Source organism: Hordeum vulgare, chromosome 2H (assembly GCF_904849725.1).
Source record: "Hordeum vulgare subsp. vulgare chromosome 2H, MorexV3_pseudomolecules_assembly, whole genome shotgun sequence".
NCBI lineage: Eukaryota > Viridiplantae > Streptophyta > Magnoliopsida > Poales > Poaceae > Hordeum > Hordeum vulgare.
Genome location: NC_058519.1, coordinates 453,578,760 through 453,595,099, shown reverse-complemented (window position 1 = coordinate 453,595,099; position 16,340 = coordinate 453,578,760). Strand labels below are relative to the sequence as shown.

At 46.5% G+C, this 16,340-nt stretch overlaps 1 protein-coding gene and 1 long non-coding RNA gene across 2 annotated transcripts; both read right to left on the bottom strand.

The window, feature by feature from the left end:
- Positions 1 to 3,848: 3,848 nt before the first annotated feature.
- LOC123426619 lies at positions 3,849 to 5,045 on the bottom strand. The gene is made up of 2 exons (XR_006622279.1): positions 4,961 to 5,045; positions 3,849 to 4,234 (listed from the first exon to the last, which is right to left on the bottom strand). It is a non-coding gene; the product is annotated as an uncharacterized LOC123426619 (long non-coding RNA).
- Positions 5,046 to 6,878: 1,833 nt separating this feature from the next.
- LOC123426618 (heparan-alpha-glucosaminide N-acetyltransferase-like) lies at positions 6,879 to 15,928 on the bottom strand. Its single transcript, XM_045110481.1, has 13 exons — positions 15,535 to 15,928; positions 15,216 to 15,406; positions 9,153 to 9,290; positions 8,951 to 9,032; positions 8,781 to 8,857; positions 8,585 to 8,691; positions 8,349 to 8,460; positions 8,130 to 8,246; positions 7,957 to 8,048; positions 7,787 to 7,853; positions 7,617 to 7,695; positions 7,297 to 7,532; positions 6,879 to 7,195 (listed from the first exon to the last, which is right to left on the bottom strand). The coding sequence occupies exons 1-13, from the start codon at positions 15,911 to 15,913 to the stop codon at positions 7,169 to 7,171; spliced, it is 1,704 nt and encodes a 567-aa protein (XP_044966416.1). The 5' UTR covers positions 15,914 to 15,928; the 3' UTR covers positions 6,879 to 7,168.
- Between the last annotated feature and the right edge of the window lie 412 nt (positions 15,929 to 16,340).

Here is a 16,340-nt window from a genome sequence, read left to right as displayed (position 1 = left end):
TGCCGAGGCACGTCGTGGATATCATTATGTTCTTACTTCATAGATGATTTGAGTAGATACTAGTGTATTTACTTGATGAAACACAAGTCTGAATTATTGAAAGGTTCAAATAATTTCAGAGTGAAGTTGAAGATCATCGTGACAAAGAGGTTAATATGTCTACGATGTGATCGTGGAGGTAAATATATATATCTGAGTTACGAGTTTGGTAAACATTTAAGACAATGCAAAAATTGTTTAACGTGAAAATTGTTTCGCAACTCATGCCACCTGGAAAACCATAGTCTGATGGTGTGTCCGTATGTCATAGTCGTGCCCTATTAGATATGGTGCATACTATGATATCTCTTATCAAATTACCACTATCGTTTATGGGTTAGGCATTAGAGACAACCGCATTCACTTTAAAATAGGGCATCACGTAAATCCGTTGAGATGACACCGTATGAATTATGGTTTAGAGAAACCTAAGATGTCGTTTCTTAAAAGTTTGGGGCTGCGATGCTTATGTGAAAGAGTTTCAACCTGATAAGCTCGAACCCAAAGCAGATAAACGCGTCTTCATAGGGCACCCAAAATAGTTGGGTATACCTCCTATCTCAGATCCGGAAGCAAATGTGTTTGTTTCTAGAAACGGGTCCTTTCTCGAGGAAACATTTCTCTCGAAAGAATTGAGTGGGAGTATGGTGGAGACTTGATGATGTTATTGGACCATCACTTCAACCAGTGTATGTAGCAGGGCACAAGAAGTTGTTCTTGTGGCGCCTACATCAATTGAAGTGGAAGCTAATGATAGTGATCATGAAACTTTGGATCAAGTCACTACAAACCTCGTAGGTCGACAAGGTCACGTACTGCTGCTACAGAGTGGTACGGCAACCCTGTCTTAGAGGTCATGTCGTTGGACAACAATGAATCTACGAGCAATGGAGAAGCGATGGTGGGCCCAGATTCCGACAAATGGCTGGAGGCCATGAAATCCGAGAGGAGGATCCATGTATGAAAACAAAGTGTAGACTTTGGAAGAACTACTTGATGGTCGTAATACTATTAACTATGGATGGGTCTTTAAAAGGAAGATAGACGGTGATGGTGAAAAGTCACCATTAATAAATCTCGACTTGTCACAAAGATGTTTTCGACAAAGTTCAAAGAGTTGACTACGATGAGACTTTCTCACTCGTAGCGATGCTGAAAGTCTGTTGGAATTATGTTAGCAGTTGCTGCATCATTTATGAAATCTTGCAGATAGGATGTCAAAATATTGTTTCCTCGACGGTTTCCTTGAGGAAAGGTTGTATGTGATACAACCAGAAGATTTTGTCGATCCTAAAGGGTGCTAACAAGTATGCAAAGCTCCAACGATCCTTATATGAACTGGAGCAAGCATCTCGGAGTTGGAATATACATTTTGATGAGATGATCAAAGTTTTTGGTTTTATACAAAGTTTTATGAGAAGCTTGTATTTCCAAAGAAGTGAGTAAGAGCACTATAGAATTTTTGATGAATATATGTGGTTGACATATTGTTGATCGGAAATAATGTAGAATTTCTGGAAAGCATAAAGGGTTGTTTCAAAGGAGTTTTTCAAAGAAAAACCTGGATAAGCTACTTGAACAGTGAGCATCAAGATCTATGGAGATAGATCAAAGTGCTTAATAGAACTTTCAACAAAATGCATGCCTTGATAAGTTTAGTAACTAATGGACTAAGGAATTTTTCTCGATTATGGAGGTGATTAAAGTGTTTCTCATAAAGGAGTTACGTCGATGCAAGCTTTGTCACTAATCCGGATGACTCTCAGTAGTAAACCGGATTCGTATAGTGGAGCAGTCATTTGGAATAGTTCCAAATGGTGCATGGTAGAAGTATCTATATGAAGACATAGATATTTGTAAAGCACACACGGATCTGAAAGGTTCAAACCCATTGACTAATAAACCTCTCTCACAAGCAAGACATGATCGAACCCAGAACTGTATGGGTTTTGAATTCATTGCAATCAGATAGTGATGTGAACTAGATTATTGACTCTAGTGCAAGTGGGAGACTGTTGGAAATGTGCCCTATAGGCAATAATAAAATGGTTATTATTATATTTCCAGTTCATGATAATTGTCTATTATTCATGCTATAAGTGTGTTAAGAGGAAACCGTAATACATGTGTGAATACAAAGATCACAATGTGTCCCTAGTGAGCCTCTAGTTGGCTATCTCATTGATCAATGGATGATCATGGTTTCCTGATCATGGACATTGGATGTCATTGATAACAGGATCACATCATTTCATTAAGAGAATGATGTGATGGACACGACCCAATCCTAAGCATAGCACTAGATCGTGTTGTTCGTATGCTAAAGCTTTTCTAATGTCAAGTATCTTTTCCTTAGACTGTGAGATTGTGCAACTCCCGGATACCGTAGGAGTGCTTTGGGTGTATCAAACGTCACAACGTAACTGGGTGACCATAAAGGTGCACTACGGGTATCTCCGAAAGTGTCTGTTGGGTTGGCACGAATCGAGACCGTGATTTGTCACTCCGTGTGAACGGAGAGGTATCTCTAGGGCCCACTCGGTAGAACATCATCATAATGAGCTCAGTGTGACTAAGGAGTTAGCCAGAGGATGATGTGCTACGGAACGAGTAAAGAGACTTGCCGGTAACGAGATTGAACAAGGTATGGGGATACCGACGATCGAATCTTGGGCAAGTATCATACCAATAGACAAAGGGAACTACATACGGGATTAAGTGAATCCTTGACATCGTGGTTCATCCGATGAGATCATCGTGGAACATGTGGGAACCAACATGGATATCTAGACCCTAGGGTTATATGGGAATAGTGTATGAGGTTACCGAAGGTTGTTCGGAGTCCCGGATGAGACCCCGAAAGTCACGAGGAGATCCGAAATGGTCCGGAGGTGAAGATTGATATATAGGATGAGGGTTTTGGACACCGAAAATGTTTCGGGCGTCACCGGAAATGTTTCGGGCATCACCGGTAACATACCGGGACCAGCGGAAGGGTTCCGGGGGTCCACAGGGAGGGGCCACCAACCCCAAAGGGTAACATGGGCCAAAAGGTGGAAGGGAACCAGCCCAGAGTGGGCTCGTGCGCCTCCCACCAAAGCCCAAGGCGTAGGTAGAGAGGGAAGGGGGGACCCTAAAGGATATGGTCCCAAGGCCAATCCGGGGTGCGCCACCCCCCCCCTCCCTTCCTGGCCGCCACCACCAGCCCTACATGGGGCTGCCGCACCCCTTGGGGGTGGGAACCCTAAGGGGGGGCGCCCCCTCCCTCTTCCCCTATATATAGTGGAGGGTTTGGCCTTTGGAGAACACACATAAATCGTTTCCTCCCTCTCCAGGAAGCCCACTTCTTCCACCTCTTTCGCGTAGCTTGGAGAAGCTCCGCCGGAATCCCTCATAGCTCCACCGCCACCGCGCTGCGAGAGCTCTCCCTCAACCTCTCCCTCCTCCTTGCTGGATCAAGGTGCGGGAGACGTCGTCGGGCTGTACGTGTGTTGAACGCGGGGGTGCCGTGGTTCGGCACGTAGATTGGAATCACACCGCGATCTGAATCGCTGTGAGTACAACTCCATCGACCGTGTTCCAGTAACGCTTCCGCTTAGCGATCTTCGAAGGTATGAAGATGCTCTACCCCATTACTCGTTGCTGGTTTCTCCATAGATAGATCCTTGTTTGGCGTAGGATTTTTTTTTTGAAATTACTACGTTCCCCAACAAATCATAGCAGCACCTAAACTCAGAATATATACACCGAAACAAAGCATAGCTAAACAGGTTCCAGTGCATGTAGATAGTATATCTAGTTCAGAGACATACTACATTAATTAGAGTCTTTCGTACTTCAGCTAGAACAACCTTCCAATAGTTCACAACCACATGCACTTGCGCAAAAGTAAAACATCATCAAACATACCGATGATGAGTACCACATCCAGCTTCACAGCATCTAGACCATGGAGGGTGACTAAATGGGACCCAGAGCCTTCAGGAGGGCTGCATGCTTTTCCCTGATCTTGATGTCGTCCGCACTCGTCGATAAACCGTGTTCATGCGACATAAGGTACTCATAAAGCCCATCCTTGGGCTTTGGCTTTGTGGTGTAGTATGGGCACCTGAACTTTCCCCTTCTCCCTGATCTTCTGGGCTTCCTTCTCAATGAAGGACTCTTTGTTCCCGTTGTCCACATCATCTCCAGAGTACTGCACACACAAATAACTTGCATAAATACATTATGCATTCATATGGGCCTTATTGAACAAACAACACATACTTCCCATTTAGAGGAATGTAATGAACAAACATCATATAATTGCCATTTACATGAATTGAATGAACAAACAAAGGAAATAGCCATGTACTATAATTAATTAAACAAACAACAGTAAATTACCATTTACATCAATTTCATTAACAAACTACAAAAAAATCCCATGTAGATGCATTCGTATAGTGCTTATACTGAACTTAAAAACAAAAAACTCCAATTTAGAGGAATAAAATGAAAATATATGGAAATTTTCCATTTTAGAAGAATTTAATGGACAAACAACAGAATATTTCCATTTATATGCATTCATATATGGTTTCATAAAGAAAGACCACAAATGTCCCATTTAGAGCTAATTAATGAACAAAAACACAATTTTTACAAGAATTAAATGAAAATAGAACAAAATTTTCCATTTTAAAAGAATTTAATGGACAAACAACAGGATATTTGCATTTATATGCATTCATATATGGTTTCATGAACAAAGACCATAAATATCCCATTTAGAGCTAATTAATAAACACACAACACAACTTTATGATATTAATGAATAAACAACACAAAAATTCAATTTAAAGGCATTCATACAGGGCTTTATCAACAAACAACATCTCATACAAATTGATGAAGAGACAAAAAATCTAGTTGGGGTTACCTCATACACGTCATCGACGTTAGAGTCAGACTCATACGGGTCCGTGAACCCAGTCATGGCCAGCTTCCTCTTCATGCCAACAGCTTCCTCTTCCTGCAATATAAGTAATTCAATTACTACTAACTACATAACGGTATGCGAAGGTCAAACATTCGGCAATGTGCTTCTAATTACCTACATAGTGCTGCATTAGGTGCCCTATTCTCCCAGCCTTTTATTGGATGGTATATTATAATGCCATGAGCTTCAGGAAAGGAAAGCTTTGCGCACTTTTTGTTGCTAGGTGTGAAACTATTTCATATGATGCATGGAGTTATGCAAAAACAATTTAATATGAGTTGCTCATGTGGCATAGTTGCATGTCTAGCAAATCTACTTATGGTTAACTTTATAAGTAGATGAAACCTATAGATAAAAAATAAAGCTACATACATATTTAGTTTATGGATAATGAAGGGAAGCTCCAAACTATTTTGAAATTGTGCACTAGTTAGACGTAATGTGTTCATTTCAACAACAACTGACTGATAGACTTTAAATAAAAGGAAGTAAGATTTTAACTTGATTTGTACAATATCAACTTTAATAGATAGAGACTTGGGGGCTGCTCAGCCCCTGCCGTGGCCCGCTGAGGGAATATCCACAACATATCCAACACAGAACAAAATCTAAACACATGCAGCAATCAAGATTCTAATTAAAAAAAACTAACTCTCAATACAATCTCTGTAGCATTCAAGCACGAATCAATTACAAAAAACCCTAACTCTCATTAAGATTTACCAACAAGCAGAAGGGGGTGTGGCATTCAATCAGAAATCTACTAAAAAAACCTATGTACCAAATCTTCTGCTTATCAACACTAACTATGAAAGGAGGGGAACGAGAAGCATTACCACATCCACCACCTGCTTGTCGCCGGCCTCCACACGTACATCCAGTGCATCGCCAGACGCTGTCACCACCAGGTCCGGCACGGCGGAGTCGGAACCCGCCACTCCCTTCTCCTCCAGATCCGTCGCCGCAGCGACCGATCCAGCGACAACGCGTGCAACATCTTCCGCACCGCCGACGGCGGCCACTTCTTGGACGACATCTGCCTCAGCCTCCACGTCCTCGACCACATCTCCGTGCGCAGCGGCGGCAGCACCACGACCTTGCTCCATCGAAGCCTGAGAGAACCGGCCAGAGAGAGGGAGGCGGTGGGGCTGAGCGAGTACGTGCGGTGGCGGGGCGAGGGAGACGAGGGGGAGACGATGCGACAAGGAGGAAGGGAGGTGAGGGAAAATGGTGGGGGCGATGCACTCGGTAGTGCCCCCCCCCCCCCCCCCTCTCTCTCTTATAGGATGGGACGTTTTTGGAAGTTTTCGTCCACACATGCTAGCCCACGACCGCCGCACGGTTATACGGGAAAACGAAACGCCCACGTACAATACATGTATACCCTCTGCATACAAAAGTTAACGGGCCGGTGCGGGCTCGTACAGGCCTCTACGCGCGCTCTACGCCAACATGAAAAGGACGATCGTGCCCCTCTTCCCGAATCGTTTTTGAGAGATCTCAGCCGTCCATGTGTTTCACGTGCCGAGTGTTCAGTCCAGGGGGGAGCACCGGATAGATTGTTCAGTTAGGCTGAGTGTTTAGAGTGTTCAGCGATATGGTTCCAAGTTCGATTTTCTTTATATAAGCAATGAATGCAATAAGGTTGATTATATACGTACATCTTATGATGCAGATGACAGAGCAATAAAGGCTTTCATTTAAAAAGAAAAAGACAAACAAGGCAATCTATTACCTGAACTTTGTCTTCAGATTGGATATGTGGGTGCAATGCCCCAAATCATCTCCCTGTCCAAATATCCCAGGCTCCTAGGATTATGATGTCCAGACCAAGTTGGATGCAAATGCAACAGACGTGTTTGGAACTGATAATAAATCTATATACTATATATTTCTCTTGATTGCATTGTTGTCACCTATACACAAAGCTTCTTTACCATATACATAGAGCACTCAGAGAAAACAACCAGTGCAACAACTGTTCCCGGCCGTGTCGAACAGGCAGTTACACAGGATCGTGATGAAGCTTTGGCCATATTGCAAAACTAGGCCTGCACTCATCTCTCGAAATCTCTGTGCAAATAGGGTCCTAAATATCTCTATATGCGTCTCCCGTGTCTTCCTATATCTCGATCCACCATATACAGATCATGCCTTAATCCCAATGAACTTCAACTGCAAACACAGAGCCGATTGTGTTAGTTCTTATATTTCAATCTACGTTATCATCATTGAAAGCTCGACTGAAAAGCCCTGGGTCATCTGCAAGAACTTACAAGGTTGTTATTGGGCTCCCCCCAGTAGAAGCCATGAATGAAGATGGGTAGAATGTTGCACGCGATCAGGACAAATATCATCAGGGCATGCATCCCCATCCACTCCATGGCGACAGTCGGGCGGCGGTACCCGTAGAGGTCGACCAGCGTGTAGATCCCCGCGAATAGGAGCCCCGCAGCGCCAGCGGTGCACAGAGTGTAACTTAAAGTGTACAATGGCTTATTCATATGCATTCCTGGAGAGTCATCAGAATAGTGCGGTCAATGTATTTGCCCGGGATAATCAGGAATAGAGTCTTAACTGTTAACGACACCCTTACCGAAGAAGTCCATTGCGAAGGCCAGGACGAGCATGCCGAAGGAAGGGACAAGCCAATGCATGATTCTTTCCTTGTGTTTCTGCAATTAAGGATAGAGAGGGAGAAATTCAGAATATGTTGCATTCATCCAGAAGATCAAGTAGTCACCAAATGGACAGCAGACATTTCACCTGAAAATGTACAATAATGTGCCCGTATTGGAGACCGATCAGGCAGGTGACGATGGCCATCACAGAACTGTTGATTGTGGAAAAAATGAAACAATCAGATTTTACCCTTGGAGCAGAACTGATGTTACAGCTAGAAGAGATAAACTTTGAAGGTATCATGTTTTTCTGACCTGAGAAGCCCTTCAGGATCAAATGGGGCCTGGCACCATGAGGGGGCATCAGGAGGGAGTGGCCCATTTTGTGGTGAATCAATGCTGCATTGCTGTCACAGGAGAGAGGAGTTAATACAGACTGAACAAAGGTGACGAATGAGCATTATGCAAGCTCTTGATTTTATTAGAACCTGGGATCGTGCATAAACCGGTCGACCGTACAGATGCTGGATGCCTAAGATTTTGCGGTCAATCATGCCAACTGCATTGCAGCCTGGCCCAGAGTCACCTCGTACACCGCATCTGACCTGATATAAGTTACGATTTTGAAGCTCGTCAGTTCTACTGTCATCTATAATACTGGTAGATATATTCTTAGCATGAAAAATAAATGTGAAAGTGGAACTTACAGTGAACGTTTTTTCTGTGAAACCAGGACCTGATATCCGATACTCCCAGTCAGGAACGTAGGTACCATACAAGAGGGCCATGTAGGTGATTGTGATGAGCAAGCCTGCGAGTCTAGCAGAACAATAGCGAATGGTAATTTCAGAAACACAACTTGCTCATACTAAGTCCTTTAAATATGTCATCTGGATCAGTGATTTTTTTATTTTTTATTGGATTCTTAAAGGTTTGAACTCACAGTTGATATTTGTATCTCTTGATCAAATCAAGTCCAGAATCTACATCATCATCTCCCTTGAGCCAAATCTGACACAGTGCTGTGACAAGATAAGCTATTGCGATTCTCTGCAACCAGGCAGACACCACAAATCATCAGTCATCCCACATTTAGTTGAACTGTTGATGCAGAATAATGTATTGCTTATGCCGCTTACCTGCAGTATACCCATCAAACGTATTTGTGCAATATCAACCCCAAAAGTAAGGCTACGAACTCCATGAAAAAATCCACCTGTACAACACAGCAGAACAAGAAACTAAACATCAAACATTATGTCGAATCGAATGTACTGTCATCCTGTTCAGGAACAATCCTAATTAATACCTTGTAGAACAAGACCAACACAGAACAGCTTCAGTGCACGAAGTGTTGCCTTTCGAGTCGCATCCAATTTGTCCGGCACTCTCTGCATGCATCACGAGATGACGCAATTAGGTGTAAGCAACAGCAACTCATGAATGTCACACCAGTGTTAGCTTGACAGAACGAAAGTAAATGTCATGGTCATGTTGTTGTCAGTGTGTACCTTGTACGCCAGAGCTAGAGCGACCCCAACAATGAAAAGGAAAAAAGGCATGACGAAATCAGCTATGGTTACACCTTCCCAAGGGGAGTGGTTCATTGCCGGGAGAAATGATCCAGCGTCGTCCACGATGATCATAAGCTGCAGCAATGGAAACAACAGTTAACTTTTATTTCACCCATTTTGTTAACAGATTAGAAGGGCGCAGAATGACTTATGTAAAGTATATAGAGCTGTACTGTGCATTCGAGCCAGTAACAAGTTCTGTTCTACCGTTTCTTAGGAGACTAGTTGGAACTTTCCACTGTCTAAGACAAGCATCTACAGATATACTGGAGACCTTTCTATATTAACCAACCATCCCACTTGTCACAGACCAGATCCAATCGTGCTAGAGAAAGAAAAAAACAAATAATCAAATATGCTCCCACTCTTCTAATGTTATTTTAGGAGTACTAATTTTCGTGGTTCTTGCATAACTACGTCTTAAAAAACCACAGCTATACAAGTCCATAGAGACAAAGGAACATGATGCTGGTAGGTGATGGTTACAGCTTCGCATTATATATGGTGGTCTGGCTCTGGCATCAGATTCAATCTCCAGATGCATTTCATCACGAAAAACGAATATTCTATGAATACCGGGAAGAAAGAAAGCCCCATGATTAAGCCCACAGTGAAATCGAGCGCATGATTGCAAGAAGCAGCATGTGCTTTAGCGGTCGCCCCTCGGCAACATCAGCCCAACACACCTGAATTTCCCACCCTATGTTACCGCCATTCTCTCTTTCTTTCCTCAGAGCACGCAAAAGACTAGCGTGTCATTTAATTATCATTAGGAAGAGAAGAAGGGACATATGTCCATCCAGAAAGTAATGGACAAGGCCACGGCAACACCAAGGCTGATCGTGCGGTGGAAGTAAGTAGGAATCGAATGGAAGCACCAGCTGCAAGTTTCGTGGCACGCACGACTCGGCCAATGTGAATCACTTGGTGTGAGACATCCACGAGGCCACAACTCAGAAGACGACGTTCTCCGCGTAGGAGGCAACTTACCAGGTCCGCATGTGGGCAGTAAATAAGACCAGCAGGTGGAGAGGGGAGACGATCTACAGCGACGGGAACCTAACCTTCTCCTTAACGCAGCTTGCTAATAAATTACAGTGTTAATTAAAGCACATCCATCATCCATTCTACTGCCGTGGCATCGCTTAGCTTTCACTTTCAGTCACCTAGGCGTATCCTAGTAGAAGAGGTGAACTGGAGTAGACGGCAACGGCACAGAGTGGAGCGGCAACCCAACAATGCCTAGCGTTGTCAAATTGGTCAAGCAAATTGATCCTAGCATAGAAGTAGAAAACTTGCGTCTTTGGTCTTTGCAGAAAGTGGACAGCATTTAGGCATGGATGGGTTGCTTCATGATTTTCAGACCCTCTCTGGGCTATAGATGGTAGCTAGCCAATCACTTGGACGGGGAGGGCTGTGTTGGACACAGGGATGTCATTTTCGGTCCATTGGACAGCCTTGTTTTCCCACGGAAGAAAATTGGTTGGGGTGTTGCCATCAGCCACGCTTGAAACGGCTACACAGGATTGTGACCTTCATATCAGTCCCTGCTTCACATCTCCTCTGAAGATATACCAGTACTACACTGCTGTTCTACCCATATACTTGTCGTGCCATCCCGGCTAGCTTTGCTACTGTATTAATTTTCTACACAGCCAGTAGCTACTGATCATTCATTTCTGGAACGCGACGCGCCAAGGAGAAAGGGTCGTACCTAGTCAGGCTACCGTGTTACTACTACTTGGCCTAAACAGGACCATCATCGACCATATTACATCAAAAAGTTGCTTCCGTTTCCGTACTTTGAGTCGATGAGTCTCAGTGGATCTCTCACAACTACTGGGTCAGCATGCGCGTGATGATGATGATGATGACACCGACATTTGCTTCTCCTCTCCTTTTCGTACGTGCTTCCTTCTCACTTCCAGCTTACTGGATCTTCACTCCCGTAGGTCAGCTTTTCTTTGACGGTAGCTAGAGCTAGTTCACAGGGCTGAAAAGTATACATTATCTTGCTCGTCTGTGCTACTGTGGTGTGGTGATGGTGCCTCCCATTAGTCACAGCGCACGGTTGCGCCGCGTTATTAGTGCGAGACACCGACGTTCGCCCTTGTTTACTACTCGTGCTTCTCCCTGATGCTCAACTCATGGTGGTGTGACGCGGTCAGGGCAACCGGAGCTGAGAAAGCTAATTGTCACCGGTGACGCGAACCTTCAAAAGGGCACCGCCGCGGGTAGGACAGCCATATCAGGCCGCACGATCTGCACGCCAGGGACAGCCCCAGGCCACACACCTGCTAGCTGCTTGCTCGTATTCGTACCAACGTCCAAATAAAACAGCGAGATTCTACCACAGTCGCCTGTGCCTGGCGAATCGGCGCCCTGGCTTTGTGCCGATGGAGCGGCGCGTGTCGACCGCGGGTTGCGCGTCGCGGGCCAAGCAAGCAACGGATGAGAAGAAAACAAAACAAGCGGCGAGGATACGGCGGTGGCCATGTGGAGGCAGCTGCGCCCGTCGCCGCGCCGGCCGGAACCTGGCCGTGCTGTTGGTTCACGCGTCCGGCGTCCATCTGTCGGTCCGACCCGGTCACCCAACAACAACGTCGCACCCACCACGAGCTGCTGCCACCAGTAATGAGCCGTCGCTTCGGCAGTTGGCGACCCGGCCTTGGCCGGTCGAGTCGGCACGCACGCAGCGCAGGACACCGGACGCCGCCACGCCACCGCGTGATGTAAAGCAGGGGTGATCGCTTGCGGCGCGACGGCGAGGGAGCGCGTCACATGGTAAAGGCGCCGGTCGTCTCATGGGCTTGTCTCGACTCTGGCGTGGAGCCGACGACGCATACGCCATGCGTCCTCCTCACCGGGTCGGGGAATATTGGCTTGCTACCCGACGTGATCCTCACACCACCTCCACAGATGCAACAATTCCCACCACCCCTCTATAAACTAGCCATCTGTATCTGTACGTACCTAACATTCTTCACCTTTTGTGCCCACACACACTGAATCCGATCAAGCATCCAACCACAACCTAAAATGTGTTACCCGTTTCCGAAACGCTTCTATTAACTACACTGAGAATTTTTTTTTCAGTCTCAATCCATCTTTAAACTGTACTCCCTCCGCCCCAAATAAGTGATTCAAAAATGACTCAGTTTTGTACTAACTTTAGTATAAAGTAGAGTCACTTTTGAATCACTTATTTTAAAACGAAGGGGTACTCCTCACTACCCAGTTGGAAAGGATGAAATTGCAATTTTTTTAATTGTTTAAGAAAAACCACAGTTGACCTGAACAAAGGGAGACCCTTTCAAAAGCACAACAAGGTGCATGATCACACTGTATAATATTCATCTCTCTCAAAAATAAATTGTACTACTATTCATCTTTTTGTGTGGTTGTACTACTATTCATCTTGTTCTGAATTCTTCTGCCTTTTTCCACAAAAAATAAATAAAATTCTTCTGCCCTTTTTCCACAAAAAATAAATAAAATTCTTCTGCCCTTGATATTCGACTCCTTGGTCGCCTTTACCAATTCTCTCGCCTGGCCCCTGTCAACTGTGTTGCTCACCACCACTAGGGTCATTTCTAACCGATTTCATATAATCAATTAGTGGAGTAAAAATCCATTTTACTTCACTAACGGGGACCTAGCCGATCCCTTATCCGTCGCAAGGGAGTAATTTTTTTACTCCGGTCCTAAAAACATCCCTATATTTATTTCATCGTGCGGTGGTTGAGTAAAAAAAACCACTCTCTTCCTCCCACCATTGCCCCCGCCGTCAGTGCCTTCACTGTTGTTTTCCGCCGCCCCTCCACTCCAATGCCGAAGGTCCCCGCCGTCGATCCATAGCTTCGATCTGCGCCACCACGAGAGACGCGCGTCCTCCTTCGCCAAATCTTCTTCAAGAAGTCGCCGTCCTCCCCTGCGTCCATGCCGCCACCGTCGCCCCTTCTTTGGCTTCCCAGGCGTCCCCGCGTTGCAGCGGCTGCAGATGAGCCACCACGGCGTTCGACAACGGGGATGAGGTACTTGGGTGGCCAAGATCCGAGACAGGAAGACCGGCCAACGCCATTGGCTCGGCTCCTTCCACACGGTCGAACTCGTCGTGATGGAGTACGACCGTTGGGATGCTCGGGTGCATGGCGCCAAGGCATGCCTCAACTTCTCGTTCAGGATAGCACATGTCCATCTCGAGCCGCCGCCGCCGGGGACTGCTAGTGCAGCGATGGCCAAGGAGGAGCGGACGGCGAGGGAGTTGCTCGCAGTGGAGGCCACCGACGAGGAGTACATGGCGGACCTCCGCCGGCAGTACCCGGAGTTGGTGAACGCAGAGCGAAAACGGTTCACCAAGGACGAGGTGGACGAGGCGGTTGTCGTCATCTTCGATGACGAGGAGAGGGGGGGGGGGGGGGGGGGGGGGGAGAAGGAGATCGACACCCAAGAATGGCGTCGCATCTACCCCAACATCGTCGACGATGGCACAGGGCCGGACCCCATAAGCGGTGGTATGACACGGGCGCAATGGACATCGCTATATAAGAAGGATTAGTTGAAGGCAAAATTGATTCTATGTCTAGATTATGTAGAATTAATCTATGTCGAGTTTAAGCCGAAGTTTGAATTAAGTAGCCACTATGTTCAACTTTGATTGTTTCAATAGAATCTATGTTGAACTTTGGTTCTTTTAATAGAATCAATCCTGAACTTCGGTTGTTTTAATCATATATATGATATATGTTGAATTTTATGCACATCTCGTTTTTTACTCCGTTATATATAAGGGATTGGCTAGAAACGAACAGAACTTGACTATGATTTAACTTCATCGGATACTCTACTATTTTTAGGGGATCGGTTAGAAATACCCTAAAGGACATACTCTGCACCTCTACTATTAGAAATTTTATTTTGAGGGATCTACCACTATTAGAACTTAGCATCATGTCAGCCGCGTACACGATATCCTTTTCTAAGTACCGACTATGAGCATAACATGCGCTCATCAACTTATCTAACATGGACCGGTGAGCTAGAGTTGACATTCTTTCCACTTTTATTTTCGTATCCAACAGAGTCAGGTACGGAAGCAATACAGCAACACAAGGTATATACTACTAAAAAAAAAATCAGCAATGCATGAATTCTGCCGTGTGCAGGCTCGGGTCCAAGAGCTGGTGAAACTCAATTCCGTACGCTTGCAACTAGGGGTATTTTCCTATTGCGAGCCGGTGGGCCGAGCACCGACGGTTCGAAACCCATTTGGCGGCCAGGTGATGAGAGGATTAACTCTTCATAATCTGACGGGCCAGGCCTGTGGCGTCAGTTGTAAAGAAGCATATCAGGATGCGTGGGATAACTGCCGTTTAATGATCTCTATAATCGCTGTCGAGATGTGTTGTGTTGTCACCACAATGCATGGCTACAATACAATGGCTATCTTTAGAGGTAGAGCAGAGACTATGGTAGTAGGAAACAGAGGCACTCGGAGCTGGAGGTTGAAGAAGAGGCACCCAGGCAAAGGCAATGATACGGCTGTGGCAGCAATGACTATAACTGAGAGAGGCAACTTGCCATGCCGGCCCGTACGTACAGGCGGGCCTCGCTAGCTGGCCAGCAGTAATATTCCCTGAAGCAAAAAATCAATCTTGTACTAGCACAGAGTGATCATGTGGTTGGTTGAATCAACTCTGCTTTCTTCTGGTTATACTCTAGTTTAAGTGCAGACAAAAAGGGAAAAAGGGAAGAAGGCCGGCGGCAATGAGTAGAGTAGCTAGCATGGCATGCTGCATCATGATCCATGGAGCATCTATGTATGTTTGGGTGTCAGTGGAAGTCGATCGCGGCCGTCGGGGACGAAGGGAGCCCGCGGGAAGCAAAGCAATTCGACTGGGGCATCAGATATCGGGAATATCGCAAAGAAGGGCGAGAAAAAGATGCGTGATAGTACCAGCAGAAAACGAAATAAAAAAGCCGGGATTTGTTGGCGCTTACCAGCACGGTGATTCCCCGGAAGACGTCGAGCGAGACGAGCCGCTGCGCGGCCGCCGGAGGCGCCTTGGCCGGCGGCGGGGGGAGCCCGCGGCCGGCCTCCAGATCCATCGCGGGGCCCGCGGCGTCCTCGGTCCGGACGAGCTCGTAGACGCCCATCCCGGCCGCCGCCGTCCGCCGGCCGCCGCACGCCCCTGCATTGGCCGCCATGGGTGGGTCACCTCCGCTTTCCCCCCGCGGCGGGAGAGGAACAGGAACAGAGAAAGCAACAAGCGCGTGCGTGTGGGGGGCGATGCGGCACGGAAGGCGCCCGCCCGCTCACCTGATGACGGCACAACCAACTCGCCTTGGTTGTTCCTCCTCCTCCTCGCCGTCCCGCGCGTATCCCTCTGGCTTCCTTGGCGAGGCCTCGGCGGGGAGTAGGAGTAGGAGTCGGATCGTTTTGTTGTTGTTGTTACCTCGGCTGGCGCGAGATCGGTGGTGGTGGAGGGGCGGAGCGCATATATACACGCGGTATACGCCCTGACACCGTTACGTGATAGGAGATCGATCTTTTTGGAGGGGAAGGTCTCTCCCTCTCTGTCTGTGTCTTGCTCCGTTTGGGTGTGGTGGCCGTACAGATCCTCGCCCGACGGCCGTTTCGATGGACGGATGGATCTCCCTGCCGGGCCGAGGATTGATCGGCGCGTGTGCGTCCACATATGGCTTTTCGTTCTGGTTGGAAGTGGTGTGGCCGTTAAAGGACTGGCTCTCTCTCTCAAAGCAAGCAGGGTCCGGAACGGATGGGAGAGATGCTTTCGTATCGGAATGGAGTACAGCGCTGCCAGGGCTGCTGTGGCGTTTGTGGATGAGACGGCGCGGCTTTGCTTTGGGTTTTTATTGTTGATTGGGGAAGGGCTTTGCTTTGGTATGGAGGATCGAAATCAAGCTTTTATTTTGCTGCGAGCTGGATGCCTTTTCTTGTTTTTTTTTTTTTTTTTTTTTTTTTGATTTGAGGATGGAGTTCGTTACTGCTGGTAGTGGTATGATGATAATGATAGTAACGTCCCGCGTCGGAAGAAGGGTTGGATCGGGAAGTTCGGAACGGAAGGCTCGCCAATGCTTTTGGCCTTTTGACGGTTCGTTGTT

Bases quoted from the DNA above. Each gene is read 5' to 3' on its own strand.
- LOC123426618 (XM_045110481.1), bottom strand. From the start codon at position 15,913: ATGTGGACGCACACGCGCCGATCAATCCTCGGCCCGGCAGGGAGATCC. The intron at 9,291-15,215 runs GTAAGCGCCAAC...CCATTGCTGCAG, and splicing joins TCCGGGGAATCACCGTGCTG to CTTATGATCATCGTGGACGA. The intron at 8,858-8,950 runs GTATTAATTAGG...TGTGTTGTACAG, and splicing joins TGTTGGTCTTGTTCTACAAG to GTGGATTTTTTCATGGAGTT.